The 26362-nt window shown below is 54.5% G+C and overlaps 1 protein-coding gene across 1 annotated transcript in view; it reads left to right on the forward strand.

Annotated features, from left to right (window-relative positions):
• The window catches only part of SEL1L3 (SEL1L family member 3), a 78419-nt gene that overhangs the window by 11131 nt on the left and 40926 nt on the right, over positions 1-26362 (forward strand). The window contains exons 5-16 of the mRNA XM_076056578.1: positions 1485-1671; positions 1923-2067; positions 3774-3900; positions 4523-4644; positions 6943-7058; positions 10646-10704; positions 14223-14355; positions 21053-21185; positions 21495-21638; positions 22263-22459; positions 22994-23173; positions 25366-25485. Coding sequence (XP_075912693.1) covers positions 1485-1671; positions 1923-2067; positions 3774-3900; positions 4523-4644; positions 6943-7058; positions 10646-10704; positions 14223-14355; positions 21053-21185; positions 21495-21638; positions 22263-22459; positions 22994-23173; positions 25366-25485 — 1663 coding nt within the window. The remainder of the gene's footprint in view (positions 1-1484; positions 1672-1922; positions 2068-3773; positions 3901-4522; positions 4645-6942; positions 7059-10645; positions 10705-14222; positions 14356-21052; positions 21186-21494; positions 21639-22262; positions 22460-22993; positions 23174-25365; positions 25486-26362) is intronic.

A 26362-nucleotide genomic window follows, 5' to 3' on the forward strand; every position in this document is an offset into this window, starting at 1 on the left:
ACAGCACTTGCCCCTACAGTCTGTTGTGTCTATGTGTGTGTGTCTATGTGTGTGTGTCTGTGTGCTCAACCACGTTATGTATGCTGATGATTTGGTAATAGCTGCTCAGTCAGAGGAGGAATTGGAGACGCTGCTGCTGAGACTGGAGCGTGCCACTAAGAGATGGGGCCTTACCATCAGCCCCACCAAAACTAAGCACCTGCCTGGGTATTTTGTACCATCGGACACTCCACCCCCACAACTCCCAATCGGTGATGGGGCAGTTGTGGAGAGAGTGGAGAGTTTCCCATACCTGGGCAGTGTGCTTATGACTGGTTCCAGTTTAACAGCAGAGGTCTCACTCCGAATCAGTCGAGCGGCAATATCTTTTCATCGGTTGCGTAATGCTGTGTGGAAGCTACCTGGTCTGTCGCTCCGCACTAAGCTTCAGGTCTTCTCGGCCACGGTCATTCCCTCCCTTCTCTACGCTTGCGAAACGTGGACCCCCCTAATGGAACATCTTCGCCGGTTAGAAACATTTAGGCTGGCCTGCCTATGATCCATCCTTGGTTTAACCAGACTGGATTGTGTGAGGAGCTCACAAATCCTTGAAAGATCTGGGCAAGGTCCCATCGGTGAGCTCCTCCGGCGGGCAAGGCTGCGATGGCTGGGTCATGTAGCCCGCATGCCCAGCCACCGCATGCCGAAACAGCTTTTGTTCGGCCGGATTGAGGGGGCTAAGCGGGCGCGGCACGGTCTAGAGAAGAGATGGAGTGATGTGGTACAGGAGGACGTGGAGCTGAGTGGACTTGCCGATGACTGGTACCAGCGGTGTCAAGATCGGCCTCTGTGGAGGAGGCTCGTGAAGGACGCTACTGGGCAGTTGGAGGCAGTCGCCCTCCAACAACAACGGAGGGCGGAGGAGCGATGCTCACAACAACGAGCGGAGCGCCGGGTGGCTAAAGCACAGCAGGTTGCCACAGTAGGGGGCACAGGTGGTGCATCAGCCAGTCATCTCAGTCAGTCGACCCGTGGCACCTGGGTCTGCCCCGTGACCTCCTGCCAGCGGGCGTTCGACACTTCACGTGGCCTCAGGGTGCACATAGCCTGGCACAAGCGTCGTGGTGACGTCACTGCCACTTAGTGGCGAATGGCGGTTGTTGTTGTTGTTGTGTCTATGTGTGTGTGTGTGTCTATGTGTGTGTGTCTCTGTGTGTCTGTGTCTCTGTGTGTGTGCACCAGGCCTTTGCGTGGAGTGCGCTGGGCCAGTGTGTGTGTCTATGTGTGTGTGTGTCTATGTGTGTGTGTGTCTATGTGTGTGTGTCTGTGTGTGTGTGTGTCTATGTGTGTCTGTGAGTGTGTGTGTGTCTCTCTGTGTGTGTGTGTGTCTGTGTGTGTGTGTGTCTCTCTGTGTGTGTGTCTCTGTGTGTGTGTCTATGTGTGTGTGTCTATGTGTGTGTGTCTATGTGTGTGTGTGTCTATGTGTCTGTGTGTGTGTGTACCAGGCCTCTGCGTGGAGTGCGCTGGGCCAGTGTGCGTGTCCCCGACCCGCTGGTTTACCGCCGCGACCGCTCCCTGCGTCGTTCCGTGCCCGTGGAGGGTGCCATCGTGAGGGCGTGGCTGGGGGAGGGGGCGGGGCGTGGGGAGGGGGCGGGGCGTGGGGAGGGGGCGGGGCGTGGGGGCTACCAGACGGTACGCGCGCATGCACACGTGTGTACGTACACAGGTACACACGTGTACGCAAACGAATACGCACGCGCGTCTGTATGTGCGCACACACACACACACGCAGGTACGCGCGTGTGCACGGACGTATACGTGACGCGAGCGTGAAGCGTGCGTGTGTGACGTCTGCGTGTAAACGCACGCGCGTGCGTGTGTGCGTGTGTGGGTGTGTGGGTGTGTGCGTGCGTGTGTGCGTGCGTGTGTGCATCTCCTGCCAGGCGCTAGCTAAGGACTACCGCGTGCTGTCGGCGCTGCCGCCCCTGGCCAGGCCTAGCCGCCCACCACGTGCCTGCCCCGCCTGGGCCGGCCTGGTGAAGGAGCTCGCCCAGCCGGAGAAAGGAGAGGAGTGCCCGGCGCTTGAGGGTGACCCGCTCAGTGACTCACTCACTCACTCGACTACTCACTCACTCACTATCCTACTCACTCACTCACTCGCTCAGTGACTCACACTGCCGCTCACTCACTCGACTACTCAATCACTCACTCGCTCAGTGACTCACACCGCCGCTCACTCACTCGACTACTCAATCACCTACTCACTCACTCACTCGACTACTCACTCACTCTCCTACTCACTAACTCACTCGACTACTCACTCACTCACTCGACTACTCAATCACCTACTCACTCACTCACTCGACTACTCACTCAATCACTCGACTACTCACTCACTCAATCTCCTACTCACTCACTCACACAGCCACTCACTCTCCTACTCACTCACTCACTCGCTCAGTGACTCACACCGCCACTCACTCACTCGACTACTCACTCACTCACTCGACTACTCACTCACTCGCTCAGTGACTCACACCGCCACTCACTCACTCGACTACTCACTCACTCGACTACTCACTCACTCGACTACTCACTCACTTACTCTCCTACTCACTCACTCGACTACTCACTCACTCTCCTACTCACTCAATCACTCGACTACTCACTCACTCACTCTCCTACTCACTCACTCACACCGCCACTCACTCTCCTACTCACTCACTCACACCGCCACTTACTCTCCTACTCACTCACTCACTCGACTACTCACTCACTTACTCTCCTACTCACTCACTCGACTACTCACTCACTCTCCTACTCACTCAATCACTCGACTACTCACTCACTCACTCTCCTACTCACTCACTCACACCGCCACTTACTCTCCTACTCACTCACTCACTCGACTACTCACTCACTCACTCTCCTACTCACTCACACAGCCACTCACTCTCCTACTCACTCACTCGCTCAGTGACTCACACCGCCACTCACTCACTCGACTACTCAATCACCTACTCACTAACTCACTCACTCGACTACTCAATCACCTACTCACTCACTCACTCGACTACTCACTCACTCACTCTCCTACTCACTCAATCACTCGACTACTCACTCACTCTCCTACTCACTCACTCACTCACACCGCCACTCACTCTCCTACTCACTCACTCACTCGACTACTCACTCACTTTCCTTCTCACTCACTCGACTACTCACTCACACCACTACTCAAACACTCACTGCCACTGCCACTCACACCTGCAGAAACTCCCTAATAACAGAACTTGCCCCAACAACCTGTTCAGAGGCTACCCGGGGGACCTTTGTCTGTGTGTGGGGAGCGGTGGGTGTAGTGGTTAGCACTCCGCTGTACTGGTGTAGTAGCGGTGTAGTGTAGTAGTGAACATCGCTAGCACTGGGGGAGAGACAATGGCGGCCGGGCGTGGTGCTGGCCACCCACCCCCTCTGTGTGTGCCACAGTGCCGGTAGCCTTCATAGACGCTGCTGCTGCTACTCGCTACTAACAGCACTTGCCCCTGCAGCCTGCTAGAGGCTACACGGGGGACCTTTGTCTGTGTCTACCTTCATAGACGCTGCTGCTACTACTCGCTACTAACAGCACTTGCCCCTACAGCCTGCTAGAGGCTACACGGGGGACCTTTGTCTGTGTCTACCTTCATAGACACTGCTGCTACTACTTGCTACCAACAGCACTTGCCCCTACAGCCTGCTGGAGGCTACACGGGGGACCTTTGCCTTTGCTTGCCGTGCGTCCCGCCCAGCAGAGCCGACGGTGTTGTTGGCGTCCCCCCTGGCGCTGTCCGGCAGCCACGCCGGCCTGGCGCGGAGACTCCCGCCGGTGCCCGCACGCGAGATGGAGCTGGCGAGGCAGAGGCACTTGCGACGTCCACGGTAACGGCGACCGCGGTGTCCACGGTGACGGTGTCCACGGTAACGGTGTCCACGGTAACGGTGTCCATGGTAACGGTGACCGCGGTGACGGTGTCCACAGTAACGTGATCACGGTGTCCACGGTAACGGTGTCCACGGTAACGTGACCGCGGTGTCCACGGTAACGGTGTCCACGGTAACGTGACCGCGGTGTCCACGGTAACGGTGTCCACAGTAACGGTGTCCACGGTAACGGCGTCCACGGTAACGGCGATCACGGTGTCCACGGTAACGGTGTCCACGGTAACGGTGTCCGCAGTGTCCACGGTAACGGTGTCCACGGTAACGGCGATCACGGTGTCCACGGTAACGGTGTCCACGGTAACGGTGTCCGCAGTGTCCACGGTAACGGTGTCTACGGTAACGGTGTCCACGGTAACGGTGTCCGCAGTGTCCACGGTAACGGTGTCTACGGTAACGGTGTCCACGGTAACGGCGACCGCGGTGTCCACGGTAACGGCGATTGTCACCACCGCCGCCGCCGCCACCGCCATCAGCGATTACCTGAAGGCGCTCGCGAGCGGCCCTTGCCCCGACCGCCTGCCAGAGGCTCCTCGGGGCACCTTGGTCTCTGTCTTTGCAGCGCCGCTTACTCCCTGGACCTGCTGGTGACGGACGCCTGCCGCTACTCGTTTTGCTCCATCGTGCAGCGCGTCAACGCCAGCGACAGCTACTCAACGCCACTCGTTTTCCTCACGCCCGGGGGTACACACGCACAGACACACACGCGCAGACACACGCGCAGACACGCAGACACACACGCGCAGACACACGCATGCAGACGCACGCGCAGACACGCAGACACACACACGCAGACACACGCGCGCAGACGCGCACGCAGACGCACGCAGACACACAGACGCACACACGCAGACACATGCGCAGACACACACACGCAGACACACGCACAGACACACGCACAGACACACGCACGCAGACACACGCAGACACACACACGCAGACACACGCATGCAGACACACGCGCGCAGACACACGCAGACACACGCAGACACACACACGCAGACGCACGCGCAGACACACACACACGCAGACACACGCACGCAGACACACACACACAGACACACACACACGCAGACACACGCACGCAGACACACACACACAGACATACACACACGCAGACACACACGCAGACATACATACGCAGACACACACGCAGACATACGCAGACACACACACAGACACACCACACACGCATACACACAGACACACCACACACGCATACACACACACAGACACACACGCAGACAGACACACACGCAGACATACAGACAGACACACAGACACACACACACAGACATACAGTGAGGGAAAAAAAGTATTTGATCCCCTGCTGATTTTGTACGTTTGCCCACTGACAAAGAAATGATCAGTCTATAATTTTAATGGTAGGTTTATTTGGACAGTGAGAGACAGAATAACAACAACAAAATCCAGAAAAACGCATGTCAAAAATGTTATAAATTGATTTGCATTTTCATGAGGGAAATAAGTATTTGATCCCCTCTCAATCAGAAAGATTTCTGGCTCCCAGGTGTCTTTTATACAGGTAACGAGCTGAGATTAGGAGCACACTCTTAAAGGGAGTGCTCCTAATCTCAGCTTGTTACCTGTATAAAAGACACCTGTCCACAGAAGCAATCAATCAATCAGATTCCAAACTCTCCACCATGGCCAAGACCAAAGAGCTCTCCAAGGATGTCAGGGACAAGATTGTAGACCTACACAAGGCTGGAATGGGCTACAAGACCATTGCCAAGCAGCTTGGAGGATCTTGTCAATGATCTCAAGGCAGCTGGGACCATAGTCACCAAGAAAACAATTGGTAACACACTACGCCGTGAAGGAGTGAAATCCTGCAGCGCCTGCAAGGTCCCCCTGCTCAAGAAAGCACATACATTGTACATGCCCGTCTGAAGTTTGCCAATGAACATCTGAATGATTCAGAGGACAACTGGGTGAAAGTGTTGTGGTCAGATGAGACCAAAATGGAGCTCTTTGGCATCAACTCAACTCGCCGTGTTTGGAGGAGGAGGAATGCTGCCTATGACCCCAAGAACACCATCCTCACCGTCAAACATGGAGGTGGAAACATTATGCTTTGGGGGGTGTTTTTCTGCTAAGGGGACAGGACAACTTCACCGCATCAAAGGGACGATGGACGGGGCCATGTACCGTCAAATCTTGAGTGAGAACCTCCTTCCATAAGCCAGGGCATTGAAAATGGGTCGTGGATGGGTATTCCAGCATGACAATGACCCAAAAGTCACGTAGGTGAAAATAAAATAACAAAAAATCACGACGTTTCGGCCACAACACAAGCGGCCTTCATCAGGTGAAGGGACGAGACTGTCTGGAGGACAGCGCTGGAGTGGGAGAAGCCACGCTTAGATCACGACGCCTGTGTGTGTCTGTGTGTGTGTGGTGTGTGTGTCTGTGTGTGTGGTGTGTCTGTGTGTGTGTGTGTGTCTGTGTGTGTGTCTGTGTGTCTGTGTGTGTGTGGTGTGTCTGTGTGTGTGTGGTGTGTGTGTGTGGTGTGTCTGTGTGTGTGTCTGTGTGTGTGTGGTGTGTCTGTGTGTGTGTGGTGTGTATGTGTGTGATGTGTCTGTGTGGTGTGTGTGCGGTGTGTCTGTGTCTGTGTCTGTGTGTGTGTGTGTGTGTGTGTGTCTGTGTGTGTGGTGTGTGTGTGTGTGGTGTGTCTGTGTGTGTGTGGTGTGTATGTGTGTGATGTGTCTGTGTGGTGTGTGCGGTGTGTCTGTGTCTGTGTGTGTCTGTGTGTGTGATGTGTGTGTGTCTGTGTGTGTGTCTGTGTCTGTGTGTGTCTGTGTGTGTGTGTCTGTGTGGTGTGTCTGTGTGTGTGTGGTGTGTGTGTGTGGTGTCTGTGTGGTGTCTGTGTGTGTGTGTGGTGTGTCTGTGTGTGATGTGTCTGTGTGGTGTGTGTGTGTGTGTCTGTGTCTGTGTGTGTCTGTGTGTGTGTGTGTGCAGACAAGCTGCACGTGCAGGTGGAGCTGGTGACGGGGGAAGCCTCCGCAGTGCAGACGACGTTCCGCCTGCCGCTGAAGCAGTGGGTCCGCCTGCACCTGGCACTCGACGATCGGCAGGTGTGTGTGTGTGCGCGTGTGTGTGTGTGCACGTGTGTGTGTGTGTGTGCACGCGTGTGTGCGCGTGTGTGAGTGTGTGTGTGTGTGCGCGTGTGTGTGTGTGTGTGCGTGTGTGCGCGTGTGTGCGCGTGTGTGTGTCCCTGGTGGTCCCCCTCTTTAAGAAGGGGGACCGCACAGACTGTAACAACTACAGGGGCATCTCACTCCTCAGTGTGCCGGGAAAGGTCCTGGCAAGGATTATTCAACATCGCCTTGCCAGGCACACTGAGGAGAGGCTTGCGGAGCCCCAATGCGGTTTCAGGAAAGGGCGGTCCTGCACAGATGCCATATTTTCTGTCCGTCTGCTACGGCAGAGGTGTAGGGAATTCCAGCAAGACCTACATCTCTGCTTTATTGACCTGGTCAAGGCCTATGATACCATCAGTAGGCCTGGGCTCTGGGCTGTTCTTCGTGCTTTGAGAGTCCCTGACCCTCTGCTCACAATCATTAAGGACCTTCATGATGGTGAGCGGGCCCGGGTAAAACTACGTGGCCGGGAGTCGGAGCCATTCGCTGTACACCTTGGGGTGCGACAGGGATGTCCTCTGGCTCCAACATTATTTTACGTCTATTTTGACCACATAGTTCGTGAAGCCTTCAATAGCTGTACCGGAGGAATTTCCATCTGGTACAGATACAGTGGGAGGCTGATCGATGCCCTGGTGCGGTCAAGGGATGGCTCCCTATTGCTCAACCACGTTATGTATGCCGACGACTTGGTAATTGCCGCTCACTCAGAGGAGGAGTTAGAGGTGCTGCTGCTGAACCTGGAGCGTGCCACTAAGAGGTGGGGCCTTACCAAACTAAGAACCTGCCTGGGTATTTTGTACCATCGGACACTCTACCCCCACAACTCCCAATTGTTGATCGGTTGCATAATGCTGTGTGGAAGCTACCTGGTCTGTCGCTCCGCACGAAGCTTCAGGTCGTTTCGGCCACGGTCATTTCTCTACACTTGTGAAACGTGGACCCCACTAATCGAGCATCTTCACCAGTTAGAAACATTCAGGCTGACCTGCCTACGATCCATCCTGGGTTTAACCAGGCTGGATTGTGTGAGGAGCTCGCACATCCTTGAATGATCTGGGCAAGGTCTCATCAGTGAGCTCCTCCGGTAGGCAAGTCTGCGTTGGCTAGGTCATGTAGCCCACATGCCCAGCCACCGCCGAAACAGCTTTTGTTCGGCCGGATCGAGGGGGCTAAACAGGCACGGGCTAGAGAAGAGATGGAGTGATGTGGTACAGGAGGACGTGGAGCTGAGTGGACTTGCCGATGACTGGTACCAGCGGTGTCAAGATCGGCCTCTGTGGAGGAGGCTCGTGAAGGACGCTACTGGGCAGTTGGAGGCAGTCGCCCTCCAACAACAACGGAGGGCGGAGGAGCGACGCTCACAACAACGAGTGGAGCGCCGGGTGGCTAAAGCACAGCAAGTTGGCACAGTAGGGGGCACAGGTGGTGCATCAGCCAGTCGTCTCAGTCTGCCCCGTGACCTCCTTCCAGCGGGCGTTCGACACTTCACGTGGCCTCAAGGTGCACATAGCCTGGCACAAGCGTCGTGGTGACGTCACCGCCACTTAGTGGCGAATGGCGGTTGTAGTTGTTATGTCCGTGTGTGTGCGGAGAGTGGTGGGTGTAGCGGTTAGCGCTATGCTGCGCTACAAATCTGGCGACCAGGGTTCAATTCCCGCGTATGGCCAACACCGGTGACGATTATCTGAACCGGTCCTGGGCCTCCCCTAGGTCGACTCAGCCTCAAATGAGTAGCTGGTGTAGTATCGGTGTAGTGTAGCAGTGAACATCGCTAGCACTGGGGGAGAGACAAAGGCGGCCGGGCGTGGTGCTGGTGGCCACCCACCCCCTCTGTGTGTGCCACAGTGCCGGTAGCCTTCATAGGCAGCGCTGCTACTCGCTACTAACAGCACTTGCCCCTACAGCCTGCTAGAGGCTACACGGGGGACCTTTTTCTGTGTCTACCTTCATAGACACTGCTGCTGCTACTCCCTACTAACAGCACTTGCCCCTACAGCCTGCTAGAGGCTACACGGGGGACCTTTGTCTGTGTCTACCTTCATAGGCGCTGCTGCTGCTACTCGCTACTAACAGCACTTGCCCCTACAGTCTGTTAAGGCTACACGGGGGACCTTTGTCTGTGTCTACCTTCATAGACGCTGCTGCTGCTACTCGCTACTAACAGCACTTGCCCCTACAGCCTGCTAGAGGCTACACGGGGGAGCTTTGTCTGTGTCTACCTTCATAGGCATTGCTGCTGCTACTCGCTACTAACAGCACTTGCCCCATTGTGCCAACTCGCTGCGCTTTATCCGCCCGACGCTCCGCTCGTTGTTGTGAGCATCGCTCCTCTGCCACCCTCCGTTGTTGCCGGGGGGCGACTGCCTCCAGCTGCCCCAGTAGCCTCAAGGTGCACCTAGCCTGGCACTGCCCAGTACCCTCAAGGTGCACCTAGCCTGGCACTGGCCCTGTAGCCTCAAGGTGCACCTAGCCTGGCACTGCCCCCTAGTAGCCTCAAGGTGCACCTAGCCTGACACAGCCCAGTAGCCTCAAGGTGCACCTAGCCTGGCACTGCCCAGTAGCCTCAAGGTGCACCTAGCCTGGCACTGCCCAGTACCCTCAAGGTGCACCTAGCCTGGCACTTGCCCCAGTAGCCTCAAGTTGCACCTAGCCTGCCACTGCCCAGTAGCCTCAAGGTGCACCTAGCCTGGCACTGTCCAGTAGCCTCAAGGTGCACCTAGCCTGGCACTGCCCAGTAGCCTCAAGGTGCACCTAGCCTGGCACTGCCCAGTAGCCTCAAGGTGCACCTAGCCTGGCACTGCCCCCAGTAGCCTCAAGGTGCACCTAGCCTGGCACTGGCCCAGTAGCCTCAAGGTGCACCTAGCCTGGCACTGCCCCCAGTAGCCTCAAGGTGCACCTAGCCTGCCACTGCCCCAGTAGCCTCAAGGTGCACCTAGCCTGGCACTGGCCCTGTAGCCTCAAGGTGCACCTAGCCTGGCACTGCCCCGAGTAGCCTCAAGGTGCACCTAGCCTGGCACTGGCCCCAGTAGCAGCAGGGATGGTGTTGATCTTGATGGTGATGATGGTGCTGAGATGTTGATCATGATGGTGATGATAGTGATGGTGGTGATGTTGATGCTGATAATGTTGATGGTATTGATGGTGATGATGGTGATGATGCTGATAGTGTTGATGGTGATGATTATGGTGGTGGTGATGCTGATAATGTTGATGGTGATGGTGATGATGGTGATGCTAGTGATGGTGGTGATGTTGATAATGCTGATAGTATTGATGGTGATGATGGTGATGATGCTGATGATGTTGATGGTGATGATGATGGTGGTGCCTGTGATGTTGATGATGATGGTGATGATGCTGATAATGTTGATGGTGATGATGATGGTGGTGCTGATGATGGTAGTGCCTGTGATGTTGATGGTGATGATGATGATGATGCTGATAATGTTGATGGTGATGATTATGGTGGTGCTGATGATGTTGCTGGTGATGATGATGGTGGTGGTGATGTCTTGCAGATGACCATATCCATCGCATATGGGAATCACTTGGAATTTTCTAAAGATATGGTTCACTTGTGAGTATCATCATCATCATCAACATCATCAGCATCATCAACATCAACATCACCATCATCATCAACATCATCACCATCATCACCATCAACATCATCATCACCATCATCATCACCATCACTATCATCACCATCATCAACATCACCATCATCATCATCAACATCACCATCATGATCACCATCAACATCATCACCAACATCATCATCATCACCACCATCATCACCATCATCATCACCATCACCATCATCAACATCACCATCATCACCATCACCATCATCAACATCATCAACATCACCATCATCAACATCACCATCATCAACATCATCAACATCACCATCATCAACATCACCATCACCACCATCATCAACATCATCAACATCACCATCACCACCATCATCATCATCACCACCATCATCAACATCACCATCATCAACATCACCATCACCACCATCATCAACATCATCAACATCATCAACATCACCATCACCACGATCATCATCATCACCACCACCATCATCAACACCATCATCATCACCACCACCATCACCATCATCATCACCACCATCATCATCATCATCATCCCCACCATCATCAACATCACCATCACCACCATCATCACCACCACCATCATCAACATCACCATCATCACCACCACCACCATCATCACCACCATCATCAACATCACCACTATCATCAACATCACCATCATCAACATCACCATCACCACCATCATCATCACCACCATCACCATGATCACCACCACCATCATCAACATCACTATCACCACCATCATCAACATCACCATCATTATCACCACCATCATCATCACCAACATCACCATCATCACCACCATCATCACCATCACCACCATCATCAGCATCACCATCAGCATCACCATCATCATCACCACCACCATCAACATCACCATCAACATCACCACCACCATCATCAACATCACCATCACCATCATCAACATCACCATCATCATCAACATCACCATCATCATCAACATTACCATCACCACCATCATCAACATCACCATCATCATCAACATCATCACCACCATCATCATCACCACCATCATCACCACCATCACCATCATCATCACCACGACCACCATCACCACCATCATCAACATCAACATCACCATCATTATCACGACCACCATCATCAACATCACCATCATTATCACGACCACCATCATCATCATTACCACCATCATCACCATCCCCACCATCATAATAATCACCACCACCATCATCATCAACATCACCATCATCACCACCACCACCATCATCAACATCACCCTCATCAACACCAACACCATCATCAACATCAACACAAACATCACCCTCATCAACATCACCATCATCAACATCACCATCGTCAACATCACCATCACCAACATCAACATCAACAACACCATCATCAACATCACCCTCATCAACATCACCATCATCAACATCACCCTCATCAACATCACCATCATCACCATCACCATCATCAACATCACGACCATCAACATCACCACCATCAACATCACCCTCATCAACATCACCATCATCACCATCACGACCATCATCATCACCATCATCAACATCACCATCATCAACATCACCCTCATCAACATCACCATCATCAACATCACCCTCATCAACATCACCATCATCAACATCACCCTCATCACCATCACCTCCATCAACATCACCATCATCTCCATCAACATCACCATCATCACCATCACCCTCATCACCATCATCATCATCACCATCATCAACATCACCATCATCAACATCACCCTCATCAACATCACCATCATCAACATCACCCTCATCAACATCACCATCATCAACATCACCCTCATCACCATCACCACCATCAACATCACCATCATCACCATCAACATCACCCTCATCAACATCACCACCATCAACATCACCATCATCAACATCACCCTCATCAACATCACCATCGTCAACATCACCCTCATCAACATCACCATCATCAACATCACCCTCATCAACATCACCATCATCAACATCACCCTCATCACCATCACCTCCATCAACATCACCATCATCACCATCACCCTCATCACCATCATCACCATCATCAACATCACCATCATCAACATCACCATCATCAACATCACCACCATCAACATCACCATCATCAACATCACCATCATCAACATCACCATCATCAACATCACCATCATCAACATCACCATCATCAACATCACCATCATCAACAACACCCTCATCAACATCATCAACATCACCCTCATCAACATCACCATCATCAACATCACCATCATCAACATCACCATCATCAACATGACCATCATCAACATCACCATCATCAACATCACCATCATCAACAACACCCTCATCAACATCATCAACATCACCATCATCAACATCACCATCATCAACATCACCACCATCAACATCACCATCATCACCATCAACATCACCATCATCAACATCACCATCATCAACATCACCATCATCAACAACACCCTCATCAACATCATCAACATCACCATCACCCTCATCACCATCATCAACATCACCATCATCAACATCACCATCATCAACATCACCCTCATCAACATCACCCTCATCAACATCACCCTCATCAACATCACCCTCATCAACATCACCATCATCAACATCACCATCATCAACATCACCATCATCAACATCACCATCATCAACATCACCCTCATCAACATCACCCTCATCAACATCACCCTCATCAACATCACCCTCATCAACATCACCATCATCAACATCACCATCATCACCATCACCCTCATCAACATCACCATCATCAACATCACCATCATCAACATCATCAACATCACCATCATCAACATCACCCTCATCAACATCACCCTCATCAACATCACCCTCATCAACATCACCCTCATCAACATCACCATCATCAACATCACCATCATCACCATCACCCTCATCAACATCACCATCATCAACATCACCATCATCAACATCATCAACATCACCATCATCAACATCACCATCATCAACATCACCATCATCAACATCACCATCATCAACATCACCATCATCAACATCACCCTCATCAACATTACCACCATCAACATCACCCTCATCAACATCACCATCATCAACATCACCATCATCAACATCACCCTCATCAACATCATCAACATCAACATCACCATCATCAACATCACCATCATCAACATCACCCTCATCAACATCATCAACATCATCATCAACATCAACATCATCAACATCACCATCATCAACATCATCAACATCACCATCATCAACATCACCATCATCAACATCAACATCATCAACATCAACATCATCAACATCACCATCATCAACATCATCAACATCACCCTCATCACCAGTCCTACATCTCACCATGTCTCTCCATGTCCCCCCCACCCCGTGCCCCCCCCGTGCCCCCCCGTGCCCCCCCGTGCCCCCCCGTGCCCCCCCGTGCCCCCCCCGTGCCCCAGCTGGCCACGTTCCGTGTCCCATGACGACACGGCGGGGCTCCTCATGGTCGGAGGGGGGCAGCACACGCAAGGCATTGTGGGATACGTCAGTCGCGTCCGCCTGTACCGCACCCGCAGCGTCCCCATGGAAACGGTGACGCACGCACACACACACACAGCTGCCCCGGGTTACCCCTGCCTGGCTGTAGGGGCAAGTGTTGTTACACTCTCACTCATACACACACTCACACACACACTCACCCACACACTCACCCATACACTCACTCACACACACAGCTGCCCCGGGTAACCCCTGCCCGGCTGTAGGGGCAAGTGTTGTTACACACTCACTCACACACTCACCCACACACACTCACCCACACACTCACCCACACACTCACCCATACACTCACACTCACTCACACACACAGCTGCCCCGGGTAACCCCTGCCCGGCTGTAGGGGCAAGTGTTGTTACACACTCACTCACCTACTCACTCATCCACACACTCACCCACACACTCACCCACTCACACTCACCCACACACTCACACTCACCCACACACTCACCCACACACTCACCCATGCACTCACACTCACTCACACACACACACACTCACTCACACACTCACCTACTCACTCACACACTCACTCACACACTCACCCATACACTCACACTCACTCACACACACACACTCACTCACACACTCATCCACTCAAACTCACCCACTCACACACTCACTCACCCACACACTCACACACTTACCCACACACTCACCCACACACTCACCCACACACACACTCACACACTCACCCACACACTCACCCACTCACACTCACTCACCCACACACCCACCCACACACACTCACCCACACACTCACCCACACACTCACCCACACACTCACCCACTCACTCACCCACACACTCATCCACTCAAACTCACCCACTCACACACTCACTCACCCACACACTCACACACTCACCCACACACTCACCCACACACTCACCCACACACACACTCACACACTCACTCACCCACACACTCACCCATACACTCACTCACCCACACACACACACACTCACCCACACACTCACCCACACACTCACACACTCACCCACACACTCACCCACACACTCACCCACACACTCATCCACTCAAACTCACCCACTCACACACTCACTCACCCACACACTCACTCACCCACACACTCACTCACCCACACACTCACCCACACACCCACCCACCCACACACACTCACCCACACACTCACTCACCCACACACTCACTCACCCACACACTCACCCACACACCCACCCACACTCACCCACTCACCCACACACTCACCCACACACTCACCCACTCACCCACACACTCACCCACACACTCACCCACCCACACACACTCACCCACACACTCACTCACCCACACACTCACCCACTCACTCACCCACACACTCACCCACACACCCACCCACACACACTCACCCACACACTCACTCACCCACACACTCACTCACCCACACACTCACACTTACCCACACACACACTCACCCACACACTCACCCACACACCCACCCACCCACACACACTCACCCACACACTCACTCACCCACACACTCACACACTCACCCAAACACTCACCCACACACTCACTCACCCACACACTCACACACTCACCCACACACTCACTCACTCACCCACACACTCACCCACACACTCACCCACACACCCACCCACACACACTCACCCACACACTCACTCACCCACACACTCACACACTCACTCACTCACCCACACACACACTCACCCACACACTCACTCACTCACCCACACACAACAACAACCGCCATTCGCCACTAAGTGGCGGTGACGTCACCACGACGCTTGTGCCAGGCTATGTGCACCCTGAGGCCACGTGAAGTGTCGAACGCCCGCTGGCAGGAGGTCACGGGGCAGACCCAGGTGCCACGGGTCGACTGACTGAGATGACTGGCTGATGCACCACCTGTGCCCCCTACTGTGCCAACCTGCTGTGCTTTAGCCACCCGGCGCTCCGCTCGCTGTTGTGAGCGTCGCTCCTCCGCCCTCCGTTGTTGTTGGAGGGCGACTGCCTCCAACTGCCCAGTAGCATCCTTCACGAGCCTCCTCCACAGAGGCCGATCTTGACACTGCTGGTACCAGTCATCGGCAAGTCCACTCAGCTCCACGTCCTCCTGTACCACATCACTCCATCTCTTCTCTAGCCCGTGCCGCGCCCGCTTAGCCCCCTCAATCCGGCCAAACAAAAGCTGTTTCGGCATGCGGTGGCTGGGCATGCGGGCTACATGACCCAGCCATCGCAGCCTTGCCTGCCGGAGGAGCTCACCGATGGGACCCTGCCCAGATCTTTCAAGGATTTGTGAGCTCCTCACACAATCCAGTCTGGTTAAACCCAGGATGGATCGTAGGCAGGTCAGCCTAAATGTTTCTAACCGGCGAAGATGTTCCATTAGGGGGGTCCACGTTTCGCAAGCGTAGAGAAGGGAGGGAATGACCGTGGCCGAGAAGACCTGAAGCTTAGTGCGGAGCGACAGACCAGGTAGCTTCCACACAGCGTTACGCAACCGATGAAAAGATATTGCCGCTCGACTGATTCGGAGTGAGACCTCTGCTGTTAAACTGGAGCCAGTCATAAGCACACTGCCCAGGTATGGGAAACTCTCCACTCTCTCCACAACTGCCCCATCACCGATTGGGAGTTGTGGGGGTGGAGTGTCCGATGGTACAAAATACCCAGGCAGGTGCTTAGTTTTGGTGGGGCTGATGGTAAGGCCCCACCTCTTAGTGGCACGCTCCAGTCTCAGCAGCAGCGTCTCCAACTCCTCCTCTGACTGAGCAGCTATTACCAAGTCATCAGCATACATAACGTGGTTGAGCAATAGGGAGCCATCCCTTGACCGCACCCGGGCATCGATTAGCCTCCCATTATATCTGTACCATATGGAGATTCCCCCGGTACAGCTATTGAAGGCTTCACGAACTACGTGGTCAAAATAGATGTTAAATAATGTGGGAGCCAGAGGACATCCCTGTCGCACCCCAAGGTGTACAGGGAATGGCTCTGACTCCCGGCCACGTAGTTTTACCCGGGCCCGCTCACCATCATGAAGGTCCTTAATGATCGTGAGCAGAGGGTCAGGTACTCCAAAAGCACGAAGAACGACCCAGAGCCCAGGCCTACTGATGGTATCATAGGCCTTGACCAGGTCAATAAAGCAGAGATGTAGGTCTTGTTGGAATTCCCTACACCTCTGCTGTAGCAGGCGGACAGAAAATATGGCATCTGTGCAGGACCGCCCTTTCCTGAAACCGCATTGGGGCTCCGCAAGCCTCTCCTCAGCGTGCCTGGCAAGGCGATGCTGAATAATCCTTGCCAGGACCTTTCCCGGCACACTGAGAAGTGAGATGCCCCTGTAGTTGTTACAGTCTGTGCGGTCCCCCTTCTTAAAAAGGGGGACCACCAGGGCATCCTTCCAATCCTGCGGAACCCGTCCAGTGGTCCAGACTGTTGTTATGATGTCATATAGGGCAGTCTGTGCACAAACGCCACCCTCCCTCAGCATTTCGCTTGGGAGATCATCTCTGCCCGCTGCCTTTCCTGGTCTCAGACTCCGGATCGCCTTCAATACTTCTTCAGCAGATGGCACCTCAGCCAGCCACTCACAGGGGGTGACTTCATCCAATATTTGAGGCACCGCAGCCTCAGCAGGGTCATCCTCACTTTGTGCCACGATGTTTTCCTGGCTGTGGGATTTTCCCTCCCCCAGGACCTCACAGAAATGCTCAGCAAATCTGCGAACCTGTTCCTGGGGGTCGGAAATTGGATCACCGTTTTTTCCCCTAATGATGGTAATAGGTGTGGCGCTGCAGGTTACTTTTTTGATGGAGTTAAATAGCGATTTGTGATCACGGGCCACTGAGGCAGACTCCATCTCCTCAGCAACCCGCGACCACCACCCATCCTTGCAGCGCCTCACGGCTCTCCGAACCTCCGAGCGAAGGCTGCGGTAAGCCTCCTCATTCTCTGACGTGGGATTCTGTAGCCGATGACAGTGGGCCTGTCGCTTTTTCTCAACCATCCTGAACAACTCCTCTGTCATCCAGGGTGTCTGGGGAGGTCTGGACCGCGTACCCAAAGCAGCCATTGCAGCTGCATGAGTCACAGTCCTAAACCTCGCCCATTTACCCTCGACATCAGGAGGAGTCGGGGACGATGCCAATCCCAGCCGCAAGCGATGATGAAATTCTCGCTTGCAACTTTCATCAGATAACTGAGACCAGGCCACTTTAGGTTGGAATGGGGTCCTGGGTGTACACCCACCACCGGAGTGGAAGAATGGCAGGCGCATCTTACAGATGACTAGTCGATGGTCAGAGGGCAGATCAGCTCCACGGTAGGTCCTGGTGTCAAGGACATGGGCTCGCATTCGCTGGTCCGTCACTATGTAGTCCAGCAGATGTTCTTGCTTGGACCCGGCATGCATCCATGATGTTGTGTGGATGCGCTGAAGCCGGAACAGCGTGTTGGTAATTACAAGCCCATGGGCTGCACAAAAATCTAGCAGCCTCCTACCGTTGTTATTGAGCTGATCTGGCCCATGCCCTCCAATCACTCCAGACCAGGTGCCAGTATCATGACCAACTCGGGCATTGAAGTCACCCAACATGATGACTCTATCCCGAGGGGCCACTTTAGCCAGCACCTGTGACAGGAGGTCATAGAAGGCATCTGACTCATCGGCTTTGCCTGCATCCCTCCACGGATGTTCATCTTCGGTGTGGGCATAAGTAACCACGACCACCATTCCTCGCCTCCGGTTGATGGGAAGGCGAGCCCAAAGTAGCCTGGGGCTTACAGCTTCCCACACCTCACCGCCACGCTCCCACGCCCCCTTCATTCTTTTGTTCAAAAGAAGACCCACACCCTGTTGTTTGGCAGTCTGCTGCCCCGAGTAGAGGACTGTCCACCCCTCATGGTGGCAGGAGCCAGAGCCGGTCCACCGGACCTCCTGAATGCCGCATAGATCCAGGCGGTACCGGTCCAGCTCCCGACAGAGGAGTGGCAGCCTCTCCTCTGCAGTGAGCGTTCGAACATTCCACGTGGCCACCCGTAGTGGCTTTTCGTTGTTTCTGGAGTAGCCCCGAGGGTAGGTATTCAATCTCCTGGCTCCGCCAATTGGGGTTTGGCCAGGAGACGTCATAGACGCCTGGCCCCCCGGGGCCTCCGGCACAAGCTTTTTCACTTTAATTCATGGTTTTGTGATAATTAATTGAAGGTGGAGGGGTTACCAGCCCCTCGCACCCGTCCAGAGCCCCCGTTTAGCCCCTGTGGTGGACACATATGCCATGAGGGGAGGAGCCAATCAAAATTGGAACTCCCCCCACAGCACTGTCCACGACAGAGTTGCCCGTCCGGCACCGCGAGGAGGTAGGGGGTTTTTTTGCCGGACTACACACACACTCACCCACACACTCACCCACACACTCACTCACCCACACACTCACCCATACACTCACCCATACACTCACCCACACACTCACCCACACACCCACCCACACAAACTCACCCACTCACACTCACCCACACACTCACTCACCCACACACTCACACTCACCCACACACACACTCACCCACACACTCACTCACCCACACACTCACACTCACCCACACACACACTCACCCACACACTCACTCACCCACACACTCACACTTACCCACACTCACCCACACTCAAACTCACCCACCCCGAGCCAGTGGTAGCCATTCCACGTTCCTATGGCAGATGAGGTGGGTAAGTAAATCCATAGTACAGCCACTGTTGGTTTCTTCCCACACAACGTGGTACCTGCTTTATCCACCCCATAGGGAGGGATGGTGGTGATGTTGGTGGTGGTGGTGGTGATGTGTGTGATGTTGTTGATGGTGATGATGTTGTTGATGGTGTTGATGGTGTTGATGTTGTTGTTGATGGTGATGATGTTGTTGATGGTGTTGATGGTGTTGATGGTGTTGATGTTGTTGATGGTGTTGATGTTGTTGATGGTGATGATGGTGATGATGTTGTTGATGGTGTTGTTGTTGATGGTGTTGATGTTGTTGATGTTGTTGATGGTGATGATGTTGTTGATGGTGTTGTTGTTGATGGTGTTGATGTTGTTGATGTTGTTGATGTTGTTGATGGTGATGATGATGATGGTGATAATGTTGTTGATGTTGTTGATGGTGTTGATGTTGTTGATGTTGTTGATGGTGATGATGTTGTTGTTGATGTTGTTGATGGTGTTGTTGATGGTGTTGATGTTGTTGATGTTGTTGATGTTGTTGATGGTGTTGATGTTGTTGTTGTTGATGTTGTTGATGGTGTTGATGTTGTTGTTGATGTTGTTGATGGTGATGATGTTGTTGATGGTGTTGATGGTGTTGATGGTGTTGATGTTGTTGATGTTGTTGCTGTTGATGTTGTTGATGGTGATGATGTTGTTGATGGTGTTGTTGATGTTGTTAATGTTTTTGATGTTGTTAATGTTGTTGATGGTGTTGATGGTGTTGATGTTGTTGATGTTGTTGATGGTGATGATGTTGTTGATGTTGTTGTTGTTGATGATGTTGATGTTGTTGATGTTGTTGATGTTGTTGTTAATGTTGTTGATGTTGTTGTTGTTGTTGATGTTGTTGATGTTGTTGATGTTGTTGATGTTGTTGATGGTGATGATGTTGTTGATGATGTTGTTGATGTTGTTGTTGATGTTGTTGATGGTGTTGATGGTGATTATGTTGTTGATGATGTTGTTGATGGTGTTGATGGTGGTAGGACGGGTGGCTGGACCCAGTGGAGCGTGACATTGCGACGTTTGAGAACTCCTGCCAGCAGCTCCACCGTGCACTCCCCTCACTGCAGCAGCAGCAGCAGCAACACGTGGACACTCACACAGCCACTAGCCACGGTGGGTGGGTGGTGGGTGGGTGGTGGGTGGGTGGGCGCTTGGGGGGTGCTTGGGTGGGTGGGCGAGTGGATTGGTGGGCGATTGGGTGAGTGGGTGGGTGGACGAGTGGGTGGGTGATGGGTGGGTGAGTGGGTGGGCGAGTGGGTGAGTGAGTTTGTTGGTGCAGACTGACGCACAGGGACAGCTGCCACTGGGAGTGCCCCTAGGCCATGGACCCACACAGCAGCAGTTGTCGCCCCACCTATAGCCAGAGTGGTGAAGTAAGCGCCGCGTTCCCATTGGTCGGCGTCGCTGTCTCACAACCTACAGGCAGCTGCCCGGACGCCTACCCCCGCCTGTTCGCTCGCAGGACCCCGCCGGGGACATGTGACGCGCGGGAGCCAATTGCCAAGCGGCACAAGGCCCTGGTCGCCCTGCTCGGTCGCCGGGCCTACGGTCGCCGTGGCAACGAGGGTAAGGTCGTCGCCACGGCAACGGGGGGGGGGGTTGTCGCCACGGCAACGGGGGCAGGCAGTCGCCATGGCGGTACGGCCGGCCAATCGGGGAGCCCCAGTGATTAACACTGAACCCTATGGGATGGAGCCCCAGTGATTAACATTGAACCCTATGGGAGTGAGTCTCAGTGATCAACACTGAACCCTATGGGAGTGAGCCCCAGTGATTAACATTGAACCCTATGGGAGTGAGTCTCAGTGATCAACACAGAACCCTATGGGAGTGAGCCCCAGTGATTAACACTGAACCCTATGGGAGTGAGCCCCAGTAATTAACACTGAACCCTATGGGAGTGAGCCCCAGTGATTAACACTGAACCCTATGGGAGTGAGCCCCAGTGATTAACACTGAACCCTATGGGAGTGAGTCCCAGTGATTAACACTGAACCCTATGGGAGTGAGCCCCAGTGATTAACACTGAACCCTATCGGAGTGAGCCCCAGTGATTAACACTGAACCCTATGGGAGTGAGCCCCAGTGATTAACATTGAACCCTATGGGAGTGAGCCCCAGTGATTGACACTGAACCCTATGGGAGTGAGCCCCAGTGATTAACACTGAGTCCTATGTCTTCCCGTACAGATCTCCTGCTGAGCACCATTCCTATGGCCAAGGATTTGTACATCCTGGCCAGGTCTCGCCTGATTGGACAGAAACGGCCAGGCTCGCTCGTCCCCCATTGGCTGAGGCAGGCCGGTTGCCTGGGGCAACCCCAAGCCCTCTTCCTGTTGGCCGTGGCCTATCAGGTGGGACTGGGCGTCCCAGCCAATCAGACGGAGGTGAGCGCTTGTGCGAACACTCGCCCTAACACTGGCGTCTCTCCGTGTCTCACCGTGTCCCCCCGTGTCTCCCCGTGTGTCTCCCCGTGTGTCTCCCCGTGTCTCACCATGTCTCACCGTGTCTCACCGTGTGTCTCACCGTGTCTCACCGTGTCTCCCCGTGTCTCCCCGTGTCTCCCCGTGTGTCTCCCCGTGTCTCCCCGTGTCTCACCGTGTCTCCCCGTGTGTCTCACCGTGTCTCACCGTGTCTCACCGTGTCCCCCCGTGTCTCCCCGTGTCTCACCGTGTCTCCCCATGTCTCTCACATGTCTCCCCGTGTCTCACCGTGTCTCACCGTGTCTCCCCGTGTCTCCCCGTGTCTCCCCGTGTCTCCCCTTGTCTCTCACATGTCTCACCGTGTCTCACTGTGTCTCACCGTGTCTCATGTCTCCGTGTCTCCCCGTGTCTCACCGTGTCTCACTGTGTCTCACCGTCTCTCACCGTGTCTCCCGTGTCTCCCCATGTCCCCGTGTCCCCTTGCCCCCCCCCCCCCAGGCGCTGGTGCTGGGCCTGCTGGCGGCCGGCCACGGCTGCCGCCTGGCCCAGGCCCGTCTGGGCTACAAGCACCAGCGGGGCGTGGACGGCCACGCGGGGGACCTGGGGGCGGCCTACGCCTACTACAGCGACGCGGCCATCACCACGTCGCGCCAGCGACAGGAGCACCACGCAGACCAGGTGGGGCGCTGCTCGGCCGCTCGCTCACTCACTCAGTCGCTCGCTCACTCAGCCAGCCGCTCGCTCACTCAGCCAGCCGCTCACTCAGCCAGCCAGCCGCTCGCCCACTCAGCCAGCCGCTCGCCCACTCAGCCGCTCGCTCACTCAGCCAGCCACTCGCTCACTCAGCCGCTCGCTCACCCACTCAGCCACTCGCTTGCTCACTCAGCCACTCGCTTGCTCACTCAGCCGCTCACTCGCTCACTCAGCCGCTCGCTCACCCACTCAGCCACTCGCTTGCTCACTCAGCCACTCGCTTGCTCACTCAGCCGCTCACTCGCTCACTCAGCCGCTCGCTCACCCACTCAGCCACTCGCTTGCTCACTCAGCCACTCGCTCACTCAGCCACTCGCTCACTCAGCCGCTCGCTCACTCAGCCACTCGCTTGCTCACTCAGCCACTCGCTCACTCAGCCGCTCGCTCACTCAGCCACTCGCTTGCCCACTCAGCCGCTCGCTCGCGAACTCACTCACTCGCTCACTCAGCCACTCACTCAGCCACTCACTCACTCAGCCAGCCGCTCGCTCACTCAGCCGCTCGCTCACCCACTCACTCAGCCACTCGCTCACTCAGCCAGCCGCTCGCTCACTCAGCCAGCCGCTCGCTCACTCAGCCACTCACTCACTCACCCACTCGCTCACTCAGCCACTCACTCACTCAGCCAGTCGCTCGCTCGCTCACTCACTGGCTCACTCAGCCACTCACTCAGCCACTTACTCACCCATTGAGCCGCTCGCTCACTCAGCCGCCCGCTCGCTCACTCACTCACTCAGCCACTTACTCACTCAGCCACTTACTCACTCAGCCACTTACTCACTCACTGAGCCACTCACTCACTCAGCCACTTACTTACTCACTGAGCCACTCACTCACTCAGCCGCTCACTCACTGATCCACTCGCTCACTCACTCAGCCACTTACTCACTCACTCAGCCACTCATTCACTCACTGAGCCACTCACTCACTCAGCCACTCATTCACTCACTCAGCCGCTCACTCACCCACTGAGCCGCTCGCTCACTCACTGATCCGCTCACTCACTGATCCACTCGCTCACTCACTCAGCCACTTACTCACTCACTCAGCCACTCATTCACTCACTGAGCCACTCACTCAGCCACTCATTCACTCACTCAGCCGCTCACTCACCCACTGAGCCGCTCGCTCACTCACTGATCCGCTCATTCACTGATCCACTCGCTCACTCACTCAGCCACTTACTCACTCACTCAGCCACTCATTCACTCACTGAGCCACTCACTCACTCAGCCACTCATTCACTCACTCAGCCACTTACTCACTCACTCAGCCACTTACTCACTCACTCAGCCACTCACTCACTCAGCCACTTACTCACTCACTCAGCCACTCACTCACTCAGCCACTCACTCACTCAGCCACTCACTTGCTCACTCACTCAGCCACTCACTCACTCAGCCACTCAATCAATCAGTCACTCACTCAGCCGCTCACTCACTCACTCAGCCACTCGTTCACTCACTCAGCCACTCGTTCACTCACTCAGCCACTCGTTCACTCACTCAGCCACTCACTCACTCACTCAGCCACTCACTCACTCAGCCACTCACTCAGCCACAGCCACTCACTCACTCAGCCACTCGTTCACTCACCCAGCCACTCGCTCACTCGCTCAGCCACTTGCTCACTCACCCACTCAGTCGCTCACTCACTCAGCCACTCACTCACTCAGCCACTCACTCACTCAGCCACTCGCTCAACCACTCACTCACTCGCTCAGCCACTTGCTCACTCACTCACTCAGCCACTCACTCACTCAGCCACTCACTCACCCACTCGCTCACTCAGCCACTCACTCACTCACTCACCCACTTGCTCACTCAGCCACTCGCTCACTCACTCAGGCACTCGCTCACTCAGCCACTCGGTCGCCCAGCCACTCGCTCGCTCAGCCACTCACTCAGCCACTCACTCACCCATGCACACGCACGCTGACACGCTGACACACACACACACACGCACACACACACGCACGCTGCCACGCTGCCACGCACACACACACACACGCACACACACGCACACACGCGCACGCTGCCACACACACACACGCACACACACACACACGCACACACACACACACACTGACACGCTGCCACGCACGTGAACCGACGCAGGTGTACGTGGAGCTGGTTCGCCTGAACGACGAGGCAGGCTTGAGGGAGCAGACCAGGCCGGACCACGACCTCTTCCTGTGGCTCAAGCACCAGGCGAGACAGGGCGTGGGCGGGGCCCAGGTGAGCCGTCGGAGCGGACCTACAGGTGGACGCGTGCGTGTGTGTGTGCATGTGTGTGTGCGTGCGTGTTAATGCGTGCGTGTGTGCGCGTGTCAGTTTAACACGTAGCAGGCTTTCGCGACCAATATTATTCATAATAAAGGTTTTTGGGTTAGATCGGCCAACATTTATCTGTAAATGTTGTGGATTCGCTCTTCAACACACACCGGCGGGCTAAAGTAGTGAACTAATTTGTTGTTTTGTCAACGTGACACCGCTTTTTTTTTTGCTGATTGGCCGTGTCGGGTGGTGGAGGGTTACGACACATTTATAAATAAACGCGATCTAACCCAAAAACCTTTATTGTGAAGTGTGTGTGTGTGTGTTTGCGTCATGGTGACGTCACCGCCGCTTAGTGGCGAATGGCGGTTGTTGTTGTTGTTGTTGTGTTTGCGCGTGCGTGTGTGTGCGTGTGTGTTCACGTGTGCGTGTGTGTGCGTGTGGGCTTACATGTGCGTGTGTGTTCACGCGTGCGTAAGTGTGCGTGTGTGTTTACACGTGGGTGAGCGGTGGTGTAGCGGTTAGCGCTACGCTGCGCTATGAACCTGGCGACCCGGGTTCGATTCCCGCTCACGGCCAACACCGGCAGTGACGATTATCTGAACCGGTCCCGGGCCTCCCCTAGGTCGACTCAGCCTCAAATGAGTACCTGGTGCGGTGTGTAGTAAACATCGCCACTGGGGAGACAAAGGCGGCCGGGCGTGGTGCTGGCCACCCACCCCCTCGTGTGCCGTGCCGGCCTTCATAGGTGCTCGCTAACAGCACTTGCCCCTACAGTCTGTTAAGGCTATATGGGGGATCTTTGTTTGTTCACGCGTGTGCATGTGTGCGTGTGTGC

This window comes from Petromyzon marinus, chromosome 76 (assembly GCF_048934315.1).
Source record: "Petromyzon marinus isolate PM22_M1 ecotype Great Lakes invasive population chromosome 76, UKy_Petmar_22M1.pri1.0, whole genome shotgun sequence".
Classification (NCBI taxonomy): domain Eukaryota; kingdom Metazoa; phylum Chordata; class Hyperoartia; order Petromyzontiformes; family Petromyzontidae; genus Petromyzon; species Petromyzon marinus.